The 15,234-nt window shown below is 42.8% G+C and overlaps 1 protein-coding gene and 1 pseudogene across 6 annotated transcripts in view; one reads left to right on the forward strand and one right to left on the reverse strand.

Annotated features, from left to right (window-relative positions):
- Nucleotides 1–4,519, reverse strand: part of LOC135572913 (general transcription factor II-I repeat domain-containing protein 2A-like) — a 30,814-nt pseudogene extending 26,295 nt beyond the window's left edge.
- LOC115136901 (band 4.1-like protein 1) overlaps nt 1–15,234 on the forward strand; it is a 113,881-nt gene that overhangs the window by 57,079 nt on the left and 41,568 nt on the right. For all 6 annotated transcript variants that reach the window (XM_065027332.1, XM_065027317.1, XM_065027341.1 and 3 more), the window contains exons 2-3: nt 11,547–11,683; nt 12,152–12,319. In XM_065027332.1, coding sequence (XP_064883404.1) covers nt 11,564–11,683; nt 12,152–12,319 — 288 coding nt within the window. In that variant the 5' untranslated portion in view covers nt 11,547–11,563. The remainder of the gene's footprint in view (nt 1–11,546; nt 11,684–12,151; nt 12,320–15,234) is intronic.

Genomic DNA, 15,234 nt, shown 5'->3' on the forward strand with positions numbered 1-15,234 from the left:
ACATACCTAACACATTGTCATCCAGAACCAACTCATTCCTCAGGTTCTAATAAAAAATAAAAAATAATATATACTGTATATATATATATATATATATACACACACACACTGGCTTGGCCTGTCCTAACCTACTCACCTAATATGAGTCAAAAACAGAACAAATAACAAAACAAAAACAAGCAAACAAGACAAATGTTCAACAGGTACTGGTAGGGGCAGGTAGACAGGACAGGACAGGACCGGACAGGCATCACATTGTATTGTCACATACACATGTTTTGCAGATGTAATTGCGGGTGTAGCGAAATACTTGTGTTTCTAGATACAACAGTGCAGTAATATCAAACAATTTCACAACAATACACACATCTAAGTAAATGAATGGAATTAAGAATATATAAATATATGGACGAGCAATGTCAAAGCAGCATAGACTAAGATACAGTAGAATAGGATAGAATACAATACATACAAATGAGATGAGTAATGCAAAATATGTAAACATTATTAAAGTGACTAGACAGGACAGAACTGAACAGGTAGACTGGACACCATTTTAATAACAAATTCGACATTTGTCTTTGGGAAGAGTAACCGTGTTGCAGTATATTTGGTAAAAGATTGTTGTAGGGGTTGAATCTTGTTTGGTCATGTCAACCTGATTAGATACAGATTTTAAAAATACAGTTGAAGTCAGAAGTTTACATTCTGTTTTTCACAATTCCTGCTATTTACGCCTAGTAAAAATTCCCTGTTTTAGGTCAGTTAGGATCACCACTTTTTTTTAAGAATGTGAAATGTCAGAATAATAGTAGAGAGAATGATTTAACACAGCTTTTATTTATTTCATCACATTCCCAGTGGGTCAGAAGTACACTCAATTAGTATTTGGTAGCATTGCCCTAAAATTGTTTTACTTGGGTTAAATGTTTTGGGTAGCCTTCCACAAGCTTCCCACAATAAGTTGGGTGAATTTTGGCCCATTCCTCCTGACAGAGCTGGTGTAACTGAATCGGGTTTGTAGGCCTCCTTGCTCGCACATGCTTTTTCAGTTCTGCCCACAAATGTTCTATATGATTGAGGTCAGGGCTTTATGATGGCCTCTCCAATACCTTGACTTTGTTGTCCTTAATTCATTTTGCCACAACTTTGGAAGTATGTCATTGTCCATTTGGAATACCCATTTGCGACCAAGCTTTAACTTCCTGACTGATGTCTTGAGATGTTGCTTCAATATATCCACATAATTTTCCTGTCTCATGATGCCATCAATTTTGTGAAGTGCAGCAGTCCCTCCCGCAGCAAAGCACCACCACAACATGATGCTACCTCCCCCGTGCTTCACGGTTGGGATGGTGTTCTTCGGCTTGCAAGCCTCCCCCTTTTTTCTTCCAACCATAACGATGGTCATTATCAGACCAGAGGACATTGCTCTAAAAAGTACGATCTTGTCCCCATGTGCAGTTGCAAACCGTAGTCTGGCTTTTTTATGGCAGTTTTGGAGCAGTGGCTTCTTCCTTGCTGAGCGGCCTTTCAGGTTATGTTGATATAGGACTCGTTTTTACTGTGGATATAGATACGTTTGTACCTGTGATGGTGTTCTTCAGCTTGCAAGCCACCCCTTTTGCCTCCAACCATAACGATGGTCATTATGGCCAAACAGTTCTATTTTTGTTTTATCAGACCAGAGGACATTTCTCCAAAAAGTATGATTAGGTTATGTCAATATAGGACTCGTTTTATCGTGGATATAGATACTTTTGTACCTGTTTTTTCCAGCATCTTCACAAAGTCCTTTGCTGTTGTTCCGGTATTGATTTGCACTTTTCGCACCAAAGTACATTCATCGCTAGGAGACAGAACACGTCTCCTTCCTGAGCGGTATGACGGCAGCGTGGTCCCATGGTGTTTATACTTGCGTATTATTGTTTGTACAGATGAACTGGGTACCTTCAGGCATTTGGAAATTGCTCCCAAGGATGAATGAGACTTGTGGAGGTCTACAATTTTTTTTCTGAGGTCTTGGCTGATTTCATTTGATTTTCCCATGATGCCAAGCAAAGGTAGGCCTTGAAATACATCCACAGGCACACCTCCAATTGACTCAAATTATGTCAATTAGCCTATCAGACGCTTCTAAAGCCATGACATAATATTCTGGAATTTTCCAAGCTGTTTAAAGGCAGTCAACTTAGTGTATGTAAACTTCTGGCCCACTGGAATTGTGATACAGTGAATTATGAGTGAAATATTCTGTCTGTAAACAATTGTTGGAGAAATCACTTGTGTCTTGTACAAAGTAGATGGCCTAACCGACTTGCCAAAAGTATGGTTTGTTAACAAGAAATCTGTGGAGTGGTTGAAAAACAAGTTTTAATGACGCCAACCTAAGTGTATGTAAACTTCCAACTTCAACTGTAAGTACAAATGAATAATAATAATATATTAGTTGAAAATAAATAGTAGTAGTTGTGTGTTAGAGAAAACAACACTAGGGTGGGATCAGCTCTTTGGTAGCTGCAAGGAGTTGAGGAGTGGGGTTTTCAGTTTTTGATGAATTATTTTAATTTAGTCTTTTTTCCCCATTTTGATGTGGTCTGTGAGAAGGTTAAGCCATTGACAAAGATACAGTTGGTTGAGTAATATTGTTTTTTTTTGTGGTAGTTAATTAAGGCATTTTCAAAATGGACTGATAATGTTTGGGTGGTAGATCTGATGAGACATTTCCAAGAAGGCAGAGGGATGGGAAGAGTGGAACGCTATGACCGAAAAGGGTGGATAGTTTGTGTTATTTCTATTTCCAGGTTCTGTGAAAGTAGTTGTCGGGAGTGTTGTGTGAACAGATGTCGGTGTTAATCAATCCCATTTTGTGTTGAGTGATAACGGTATGTGCTCTGTGCATGATCGCACACTCTATAAGTTGTGTTTTGGGCTTGTTAGTCATGGTGAAGATGTTATTGGAGATTTGTTTCCAGAAATAGATATTCGTAGTGATTGCAAGGTCTTTTTCCCATTTTGTAGTCGGTAGGGAGAGATTGGTATCTGTTTTTGATATACTGTACCTCTTACCCAATCAGAGTAAAGCGATGCCATATTGAATTGCACACCTCTTTAAATCATGCAGGGCCAATACCAGCTAGGTATTGATCTGGCCAACAGGCCTGTTGGTTGATGGAGTGTTTGGGTGCTTGTTATTGTGTGTAGAATGGAAATAACAGTGGCTGTTTGAGCATCCAGGAAGATATTCCTGGAGATGGGAGCTGGGATGGCTTAGTTGTGAGGTGCATGTGAACAACTCCAAAGCTAATGTACACACGCTAACATCAATCAATCAAATGGAATTTATGAAGCCCTTTTTCAACAGCAGTAGTCACAAAGTGCTTATGCAGATACACAGCCTAAAACCCCAAAGAGCAAGCAAGGCAAATGTAGAAGCACAGTGGCAAAGAAAAACTCTCTAGAAAGGCAGGATCCTAGGAAAAAATCTAGAGGGGAACCAGGCTCCGAGAGGTGGCCAGACCTCTTCATGGTTCTCTCTACCTAACCCCAGCTGCAAATGAATCCCTCATGTCATTTACCACATAAGGATGTTCAAAGGAGATGTCAGCATGTGTCTGAGTTAGAGAAATTATTGACATGTGTTTGCGACATGAAGGGAAGACGGAGACCCATGTTTGATTTGTGAGATTTCAAAGTAGCTCTGAGATGGTGAGACTTGACAGTGAGGCGTAAATAGATAGATGATATTAAAGACACACATACTGTATGTATGGCTGTTTACATTGGAATGGTATCCCCCATAGGTTGCTACTGCTGCACAATGGTGTGTGTGTGCTGCAGTGAAATATAATTCTCTTTCTGTGGCTGTTTGTATTAGTAACTCTATGAGGCACTTTATTTAGGAGGGAGCTGTGTGTGTGTGTGTGTGTGTGAGTGAGCTTCTTTGCAGTCATTTCTGTGATTCAGCCATGGAGGGAAAACGTATTTAGCAGTGTGGCACAGAGACTCAGCTGGATCAGACAGCCAGGAGAATTAGTCCCTGGAGCAGAGCAAAGCAGAGAAGTCACACACACTGCCCTTTTGTCCCACAGGAGGGGATTTAATGCCTGTCGATTCCATGTGATTGTAAGTAATGAGACAGCGGAGGTTGAGATGGCGTAGAGGAGGACGGACGGTCACATGGGTCTCTTCATGCTGCTTTAAGCACGCTGCTGCATGGACAGTATGTCACTACCTTAAACCTTCAGCCTCTGTCTGTCCCTTTGATCCTGAGAGAAGTGGTCATGTTTCTGTCTCTGTCCCCTGGTGATAATGACGGCCGCCCACCGGCCCAATCTACCTTACGCACGGTGCATTATGGGGATGTGATTTGTGCCATGAGGGCAGCAGGGCAGCAGGGGTCAGATGGAGATTGGATTAGATACAATCTCCACTGAGGTAGTGTGACACTGAATACAGCTGGCATCAGACTGGCTCACGGTAGCCCCAGCAGGGTTGGCTCCATTGGGGATACTGCCATCTCGGATGAGCCATGTTTTTCTAGATAGAGTGTCAGAGGAGAATGCGTCCCTGTGTCCGATACCTGTCTAAAAGTGTATACCTTGACAGAGTGGAATTAAGGAGGTATACTATTAGGTATAATGTGCTTTGGCATCCACCACCTCACTTTCCTGCATTCATTTAAATAAGCCATCCCTCTGGTGTCCTGAATAACAAATGTATTACTGTATGACTATTGATATCAATTCTACATAAAGCGAAGCCAATTTAGAAATAATCTGAGTGCTCGCCTTAGCTGACACATCAGCTAAGATTGTTACTAGCAATCTAATTGGTGCAATCCCCCTACCTTATTTTGCGATCCATTTATTAAGCTAACCGGTTCTGCTCACACATCTTGCTGCTACTGCTAGTATGCATTTGCTAATTTTTCTCCCATCACCACCCCAGCCTCCACCTGTTAGGTTCTGTTTTCCTGCTTGGAGATTGGTGTAGTTTACCGCACTCACTGCTTTTAGGAAATGTTATATATGCTTTGCTTGGGCAGTGAGCTACCCTGAAGGAGCAGAGCCTATGTCCCTAAGACATTCTTAAATAAATGGTTAAACATATTTCTAGTTGGTGTTTCCTTTCGGAAATGTAGTTTTATGTGACTTGTCTGTATCACACAAAGCAATTTGGGATGCAATTTCTGTTGCAGGTGCAATTGATATAGCAACTGCGATATAGAAAGCAATTAAAACGCAATTGCATGCAACATCCAACCCTGTCATATATCACATGATGGTTTCTTAATGATTTGTTTATCCAAACATTTGGTAATTGCAACAGCAGCAATATAGACAAAATGCTGGCTGTACAATTTAGCTAGCATCCAAGATGCCGCTGGCGGCAGAGAAGAGCTATTCAGAGTGGACTTCTAGTCCGACTCAGGAGGCGTGCACACACTCCACCGCTTCCAAGTATTTTACATGCTTATGTTCACCCTTCCAGAGAGATGTCAGGGACTGTAACACACTCTGTTTCCCTGAATCTTGGCTCTCTCTGGATATACTGTCCACGTCCATACAGCCAGCTGGGTTCTAAGTACATCGCACAGACAGGAATAAAGAACTCTCCGGGAAGAAGAAAGGCAGTGGTGTATGTTTCATGATTAACTACTCATGGTATGGTTGTGATAACGTACAGGAACTCAAGTCCTTTTTTTTTTCACTCGACCTAGAATGTCTCACAATCGACCGTATTACCTCCCAAGATAATTATCTTCGGTTATAGTCACAGCCATGTATTTTCCACCTCAAGCCAAAACCTCGACGGCCCTCAAAAAACGACATTGGACTTTGTGCAAACTGAAACCATGTATCCTGAGGGCGCATTTATTGTAGCTGGGGATTTTAACAAATCAAATTCCAGGAAAACGCTAGCGAAGTTCTATCAACACATTGCCTGTAGTACTTGCGCTACAAGAACACTCAACCATTGTTACTCTCCCTTCCGGGATGGCTACAAAGCCCTCTGGCCTCTTCGGCAAATCAGATCACAACTCAATTCTGCACCTCCCTTCCAATAGCAAGAATCAAACAGGAAGTGCCTGTGCTAAGATCTATTCAATGCTGGTCTGTCCAATCAGAATCCATGCAAGATTGAATTTATCACACAGACTGGGAAATGTTCCGGGTTGCCTCTACGAATAACATTGAGATATACATGGACACGGTGACTGAGTTCATCAGGAAGTGTATAGGGGATGTTGTTCCCACTGTGACTATTAAAACCTACCCAAACTAAAAAACGTGGATAGATGGCAGCATTATGGTTGAATACAAACAGTGTATGGTTGAATACAAACAGTGTAATTATTCCCTCAGTAATGCTATCAAACAGGCAAAACATCAGTACAGTACAAAACATTAGTAAGGGAAAACCAGCCACGTCGCGGACACTGACGTCCTGCTCCCGGACAAGCTAAATACCTTCTTCGCTCGCTTTGAGGATGGCACAGTGCCACCGATGTGATCCACTCCCAAGGTCTGTGGGCTCTCATTTTCCGTGTGCAATGGGAGTAAGACATTTAAGCGTGTTAACTAACACAAGGCTGTCGGTTCAGACGGTATCCCTAGCCTCGTCCTCAGATCATTCGCAGAACAGCTGGCTGGAGTGTTTACGGACATATTCAATCTCTCCCTATCCCAGTTTGCTGTCCCCACTTGCTTCAAGATGTCCACCATTGTTACAGGTTCCCAAGAAAGCAAAGCTAACTGAACTAAATAACTATCACCCCATAGCACTCACTTCTGTCATCATGAAGTGATTTAAGAGGCTGGTTAAGGATCATATCACCTCCATCTTACCTGACACCCCAGACCCACTTCAATTTGCATACCATCCCAATACATCTAACGATGATGCATTGAACTTCATACTTCCCTATCCGATCTGGACAAGAGGAAAACCTATGTAAGAATGCTGTTCATTGACTATAGCTCAGCCTTCAACACCATAGTACCCTCCAAGCTCCTCATTAAGCTTGGGGCCTTGTGTCTGAATACCGCCCTGTGCAACTGGGTCATCGACTTCCTGACGGGCCGCCCTCAGGTGGTGAAGGTAGGAAACAACACCTCAACTTTGCTGATCCTAAACACAAGGGCCCCACAATGGTGGGTGCTCAGCCCCCTCCTGTACTCATTGTTCACCCATGACTGCGTGGCCATGCACGCATCCAACTCAATCATCAAGTTTGCAGACAACACAACAGTAGTAGGTCGTGGACTTCAGGAGACAACAGAGATTACGACCCTATTCACATCGACGGGACGGCAGTGGAGAAGGTGAAAAGCTTCAAGTTCCCCAGCGTACACATCACTGACAGTCTGAAAAGGCGCAACATTGAACTCTTCAACCTGAAGAGGCTGAAGAAATGTGTCTTGGTCCCTAAGACCCTCACACATTTTTACAGATGTACAATTGAGAGCATCCTATCGGGCTATATCGCTGCTATATCACTGCCTGGTATGGCAACTGCACTGCAGGACTCTCCAGAGGGTGGTGCGGTCTGCCCAACACATCACCGGGGGCACAATACCTGCCCTCCATGACATATACAGCACCTGATGTCACAGGAAGGCCAAATAGATCATCAAGGACATCAACCACCCGAGCCACGGCCTGTTCAACCCGCTATCATCCAGAAGGCGAGGTCAGTACAGGTGCATCAAAGCTGGGACCGAGAGACTGAAACACAGCCATCAGACTATTTAAATAGGCATCACTAGCCAGCTTCCGGTTACTCAACCCTCGACCTTAAAGGCTGCTGCTGCCCTATGTAAATAAACATGGAATCACTGGTCACTTTTTAAATGGAACACTAGTCACTTTAATAATGTTTACTGTTTTACTCATGTCGTATGTACAGTTGAAATCGGAAGTTTACATACACCTTAGCCAAATACATTTAAACTCAGTTTTTAACAATGACTGACATTTAATCCTGACATTTAAGTGATAATGCCATAGAAGCTGGTATTTGGAGGATATATTGGCACGTGTTGTTTGGCCCGAGACGACTAAGTTGAGGCAAACCATGCCAATATATCCTCCAAACACCAGCTTTGAGGTCATTGTCACTTTAATACAGGTTACCAACATATTCAAATAACGATTGACATTTGTTTTCATGAAACAGTTATTTTGATTAATTTATTCAAGCTATTTCATCCTTCCACAATATATAGATACAAATCTAGGGTTGCTAAGGCTGGTTGTTCATTCTATTGGTTCGGTTGCCAGAGACCTAACCCAGTAGTTCAGTCTTTTTGTTCTGTATCAATGGACACAACCCAGTCATTCTTTCTAAATGTTCCATTGCCATCCCTTGCTTGCTAGCTAGTCAACTACCGCTAACATACTGTCACGTCAAAAAGCCGTCAGAATAACAGCAAAGTAACTTCATTTGGGTTTGTTTAAGCTGCTTTCAAGTGACATTTATTTGCATACATCCATGACAATGAACTAAGGGTGCCCTGATTTTGCCTGCCATAGAAAATGTCCTCTCTCATCAGGACACTGTTGTTCAGAGGAGCTAGCCAACACAACTAAAACAATCCCTTGAAACTGAAGCTGGAAAGACAACAAACTAGCTGCACTTCATTTCATTTGACCTGTTTTTTATTAATAGTTCTTTGTATATATCCATAAAAATGATGCGGATTTATGACTTTGACTGGCTGAGAAAAGTTGCCTGATTGTCTGTCTCATCCCGACAAGTTCATTAACGCTGGGCAGCTGGAGAAAATTTTAATGTTGCAAATGTTGGACAGACAGACAGCAATGTTTATACAAATCTCCGCTGTTGAAAACTAAATGTTAGTCTAAAGGAAATGTGAGATAATGTCTAGATGCTTTTTATAGTGGAAATCAAGTTTATAAATTGCCTGGCTGGGCTGATGAGACAATGTATTGCGCAATCAGATGGAACAGAGTAAATGGGCATTTTAATGTCATAGATTTAGCCAGTGTTAAGTTTTGGAATGCACTTTTTAAAAATATTTTTTTCTTTCTGAGATTGGGGAGAAAAAGGGTTAGTTTCCAATTGGTAGTTACAGTCTTGTCCCATCACTGTAACTCCCGTACGGACTCGGGAGAGGCAAAGGTCGAGAGCCTTGCGTCCTCTTAAACACAACCCAACCAATCCTCACGGCTTCTTGACACAATGCCCGCTTCACCCAGACCTTAGTTACTTTTCACAATGAGGGAATGTTTGGCCTTAACCTGGATGTGGCCTTAACCCAATGTGTCAGAGGAAACACCGTACACCTGGCGACCTTGTCAGCGTGCATGCGCCCGGCCCGCCACAGGAGTTGCCAGAGCGTGATGGGACATGGACATCCCTGCCAGCCAAACCCTCCCCTAACGACTCTGGGCCAATTGTGCGCCTCCCCATAGGTCTCCCGGTCGCGGCCGGCTGTGACAGAGCCTGGACTCGAACAAGGATCTCTAGTGGCAGCTATTGCGCCACTCGGGAGGCGGAATGTGCTTTTATCCAATCCGCATTAGACCCACCTGTTGTATAAAGTCTAAAAGCCTACCACATATTAAGCATGGCAGAAAACCATTAAACAATGCTGTTGGTTCATTAATTGTGCAGGGCAGCTTACAGAATTAGCCTACAATTATAGTGAATTTGTATTTGATTTTGAAAGCCTAGTAATAGGGCATTTTTTGTATTTTCATAATTAATAAGCTGACACATGACCTTTTTAGCTACAGAATATCTCACCACTGTGTGTTTCCATCTCCTGTTCTCTCTCCTTCATTCCTTTCTCCATTATGCAGAGAGAGGTGCTCTCAACAGTTTAATGAAATGTGTTTTGTTGTGAAAAGATGTTGATATCGATGTTCCCGAACAGATTTCACTTGGTTTGGCTGCAGGAACAGGGTTGGATAACCCCACGGTATACAGTTTGGGTGGAATATCACCTGTTGCGCAGGGAGAGGCTGCATGCTCCTCAAACAGTGGTTGATGGATGGAGTGAAAAATAAGTGTATTATTAACCCAGACATTTCCATATGCAATCCCGTGTGAAGCAGAGTTTTGATGGTTGCCACTAACAAGAGAGGGATCCCAGCTGCTACGATATTTATTTCTCAGCTGCTAATGTTAATCACAGCTCAGCATGATTGAAATCAAACGGGAAAGCGGCCTCCATTCGCTATTCGAGTGCATACGGATTACATTTCTTTTTTTTTACCCTAACCCTGTTCCTGCCCATTTTGATTTTGGGCCATTCTAAATCAAAACTGATTTGAAATATTAGTAAAGACAAGATTAAATTGAGAATAGTCTGATGGGTGAAAATATGATCACTTGATGAGAGAACAGCGTGTGCAGCCTGAGACAAGGGACGGAGCGCAAGCTTTTTTTTGCGTTTTTTTTTCTTCAAGTCATCAATAGCCTCATGCATCATACAGCCCATATACGTTTGGATTTCTTAGACATTCTAAGGTTTTGTATCATTCGCAACTAAAGTTGCCAAATACATCTACCCTATAGGACCTGTTTCAAATGATCCCTTTTACACTCAAAATATCCTTTCTATTTTATTAAATAATTGCGCAGGAGACCAGCACATCTGGTCTGCTAAATGAACTAGCATACAGCCCATGGCATTTCACATAGTCAGATAACATTTAGTACGCCTGTTCTGTTCATCTGAAATACATTTTCATCATATCATAGTGTTTCTTTAGACCTGCTTTCAATAAAGATTCATTGTGATGGTGTATGTTGAATTGATTGATTGGACTTTTTGAAATGTAGATGTTCCAAAGGCGTGCATCAGCTGCTGGTATGCGCGGAGGCCTGGAGATGCTAAACGTGTTTATGTTCATTAACACCTTTAGCAGCCATTTTGAATGACAAGCTGATAAAATGTCATGACGCCACAGCCCTAGTAATGACCACTACCATTACTCTTTAGCGAGGATATCTCACTGTTTAATTCTACATGCTCACAATCATAACTCGATTGAAAGTACCAGCGGCTCCCAGAGCGAACAATATTCAGTCCACAATCTTGCATGCAGCTAAATGAATTGCAAGACTTTTTCTGGTGATTGCATCGTCTCAACTGCTGAAGCACTGCTTGCCTAAGTAGAAGATGATTACCTGAATGAGAGATGTCTTAAATGAAGTGAATGTCCTTGATGACAAGGTGGTTTTTAGCAGACAGTCACTGCAGGAAGCAGAACGATGGTGGCGTTCTGCAGCACTGTTTATCTGTTGCAGCCTCTGTTTGTTGTATATGGCTCTGGAGGCCAGAGAATAACTGCTACCACCAAAGAGCTGAATCACATTAACCTATGGCATTTTGTAATGTAATTTTGCGATGTCATACCTTGCCATCGCGGCTGCCTGAGAAATACCCAGTTGGTACAGGCACCTACTTGCATACTGTTTGGAAAACTCTATTTTTGTTTCATGCAGGTCACTTTGCTTTGTTTTAATGAATGAATGAAACTATAATGTATTTTTTGTGTGTTTTTTTTAGGTTAAAGAGAGGTTGCTATGCCAACAGAGCCTGGCCCTGAGTCAGAGGTGAAGAACGCAGCAGAAGTGTCCTCCCAGCAGAAGGGGGCAGCAGCAGGCATGCAAGACTCTGCTTCAGACGGCAAGATGGCTAAACAGGTACGTAGGAGAGCACAGGAAGTTCAATCTACACTATAATTAGGGCCTTGTGTTTTTTCTGGTGAGATCACGTGTAATCTTCGTCCTACATCAACCATTGACAGACATTTACACACATTCAGTGATGTCATAATTATAATGTAAACTATCAAAGTAAAGAAAGTCGCACATTCCATTATATAAACTCCCAGCAATTTAATGGGTATTTACCAACGTTTCGGCATCACTGTGCCTTCCTCAGGGTGATGCTGAAACGTTGATAAATACCCATTACATTTCTGGGAGTTTATATATGGAGTGTGCGACTTTCTTTCTTTTGATAGTTTATAGTTTATTGTTAGTCAGCACCTCCACACAAACTAATGTTTCTGGGTGTGTGCCAGCTCATGTTTTTTAAAGTCGTAATTATAATTGACATCATTAATTGACTTAGAATTTCACCTGTGACTATGTAACGCCCCTATGTAGGACCAGGACTCCAAACTGATCGACGACCACAGGGAAACAGACGACGTGTCAGAGAAGACCACCCCATGCAAGACCCCCAAGTCCCCCCAGAAGACTTCCAAACGGCCAAAGACTGTTCCCTTCAAGGTCACCCTACTGGACACCTCTGACTATGAGGCGGGGATTGAGGTAAGGAACCTCCCTCCAGAGCAGTGCTATGTTTTACTATTGCAGGCTACATTTCCAAGTCCTGGAAGGAACCAGTCAAAATATGTTTGTGTGGTTTTACCAGCAGATGCGACTAGTTTCTTCACTTTCGGACGTTATGTCTTTGTTGTGATTATGTTATGGCGCTGCAGAGTGCAGATAAGGCCGGCGTAAAGCAGATGACAGACAGGGTGTCATATTGGGAGCTCTCCGTGGGGCAAGGTTATACCATTCTCTGCCACAGACACACATTCCAATCATTAGGATTAGTGACACAGAGAATATAGTGAAGGAAAAGCAGGCTCTCTCGCTTACAGTGGCTGTTATTACAGCTTCATCATCAAACAAGACATGTCTTCATTCTGGTAGAGAATGGTCACTGTAGTCAGTATCCTCTCCCTGGCTAATCTGTACCAGCCTACCTTTTAGCAATGCGGATGTATTTACATACAGTACACTAGTGTTACTTTTAGTTGTATTTGGTTGCACAAAAACAGTCCACCGAGAAGCCAGATGTTAAATACAATTCCATTTCAACTTTCTGTGCCGGTGGGCAGGACGGTTGGCCATTATGACGAGGGGGGATTAGAGACAAAATCGTATTATTTAAAAATACTTTTCAAACGTGGGTCTGTTGTAGACCCACTTCCCCTCTGCTTATCCCATCTCCAAATAAAAGTCCCCCCCCCCCCCCAAGTTATAATACGACCGTTTAGATATGTTGTCTCAACCTCCCCCTGTATAGCCTGACATGAGGTAAGCAGAGATGAAGTGGGTCTACAACAGACCCATGTTTGGAAAGTCTATGTCGTAATACGATTGTTTAGATGTTTTGTCTCAAATGACCCCACTTCAGAAAGACCAACCGTCCTGCCCAAGTAAGTTGAAATGCAATTGTATTTAACTTCTGGCTTCCCGCGGACAGTGTTTTGTGCAACCAAATACAATTGAAAGCAATGCTAGTGCATGTAGGAAAAAAAGCAGCTAGTGTCAGCCAGGAAGGCAGGCTTTGCCACACCCCACTGCCCTCGCTCCCCTCTTCCAGGGCCCCTCCTAGACATAAATATACAACATGGCAGAGCAGAAATACTGTACACTTTGAGGGTCAGAGGATATCTCCCTTTCTGCCACATAAAATCCCTCAACAAAACCCAGTGACAGAACAATGGGAAATCTATACTCATTACATTGCGACCCAGGTGAAGTCAAGCAGAAAATAGAATATTGTGTTATCGTGAGCTGCCCTTATGATACTTAATTTCATGCAAAGGTGTGTGCGTGTGTCTGTGTCTCTGATGTAAGAATCTCAAGAACATTAGCCTCGCTTTCACCAACCTTTCTCAAAATAAAAAATTGCAAAAATAGGTAAACAAATACTTTCAAGCCACTCTCAAACCTTTTGCTGCTCTCAACACTAGACATAAAACTTCAAATTATGATTACCAAAGCCTTTATGCAATGTATTGTCCTTTGCTTCCCTTTGTATTTCCATTCATTACTACAGAATGATGTACATATCGACCCCCCCCCCCCCGCCCCATTTTACTCATCATATTGACATAACAAGCTGCTGCAGTACAGTGTTTATCCAAAACCCTTACCTCGCTCCCGGCTTGCCTCCGACCCCCTTCCGGTGTTTAAGTGGTGGGTTGGAATGTCAAGCCAGTCCTATCAAACCTCCTCCATGCTCCAGGAGTTGATAATAATAGTGTTAAGGAAAGACAGGCACCACTTTGTGACAACTCTCACTGGAGGAGGTGCCCCATCCAAGGGTTAATTAGTCCGTCTCGTCATGACTGCTTGGCTCTGGCACCCCAGGGGCTGCAGGGGGAGAGGGGGCCGCACACTCCCATACTTCCCTCACCCCTTCCTTCAGCTCACTAGTGCATACTCTATCAGGCCATGCATGGATGAGCTGCACTGTGTTATTGTGCAGAATGGTGCTATTTCTGGCGCCATATGTTTTGTAGAATACTCTGTGACTCTGACAATGAGTTTGTTTGTACTCTTTGCCAATAGTTTAAATGTGTTACTTTCTCCTGTGCTTCTTTTGAGGGAAAACACTTGTGAGGAAGTTGGCAAGGTGGAGTTGAAGTAATTACACCGTGAAAGGGAGTGTCCATGGACAAACACCTCAGTGTCTTAGTCACCGGCATATTAAGATCCTTAACATGCCCGGAATGTATCTTTTTAATAGCTCATCTTTATGCCATACTGTCCACTCCGACAGACCCTACATCCATATCTACATCTTCTCTCTACAACCTTGCCATGGGGACTGTGTTGAATGAGACGGGGAGAGTTCATAAGTGCTTCCAGAGTATTATCCCACAATCTTTTCAATCCTAATGAGCCAAAAGACACACTCCCAGGACTGGCAGCAGCTACTGGGGATCCTAATAAATACTGAATACTAAAACTCCTCCTAGCTCTGGCCTTGAGATAATAAGGAACCAAAAACTAGAGGGATGGTGCACACATCTGCATCTGTTTCCCTGGCAACGGCTTGCTCTGTCTCCCTGTCACCGCGGAAACCAGGCTCCAGGGAAAGCTCTGAGCCGCACAGACGCCCGGAGAGCAGCATGCACAGTTCACACACACAGCTCACTAGCTACGTACTCCAGGGAAAAGTGTGCGCGTGAGTGCGTGTGTGCAGCAGCATCCTCCACCCATAGTCTGGACTCTGGGATTGAAATACCGGGGCACCATGTTACTCTGATGGAGTCAGAGTAATGTTTTTTTTTTATGCGTGAATGTCTTCTTGAATTTACACAATAGTTTTTTCCCCTCTATTTGTTAAAGTTACATCAAGGTACTGTATATCATCGCTAGAATGATTTGCTAAAGTGCCATCCCATCAGTTGTCTCTCTCCTTTTGACATCTGAGTAGCTTTGAT

Source organism: Oncorhynchus nerka, linkage group LG2, assembly GCF_034236695.1.
Source record: "Oncorhynchus nerka isolate Pitt River linkage group LG2, Oner_Uvic_2.0, whole genome shotgun sequence".
Classification (NCBI taxonomy): Eukaryota; Metazoa; Chordata; class Actinopteri; order Salmoniformes; family Salmonidae; genus Oncorhynchus; species Oncorhynchus nerka.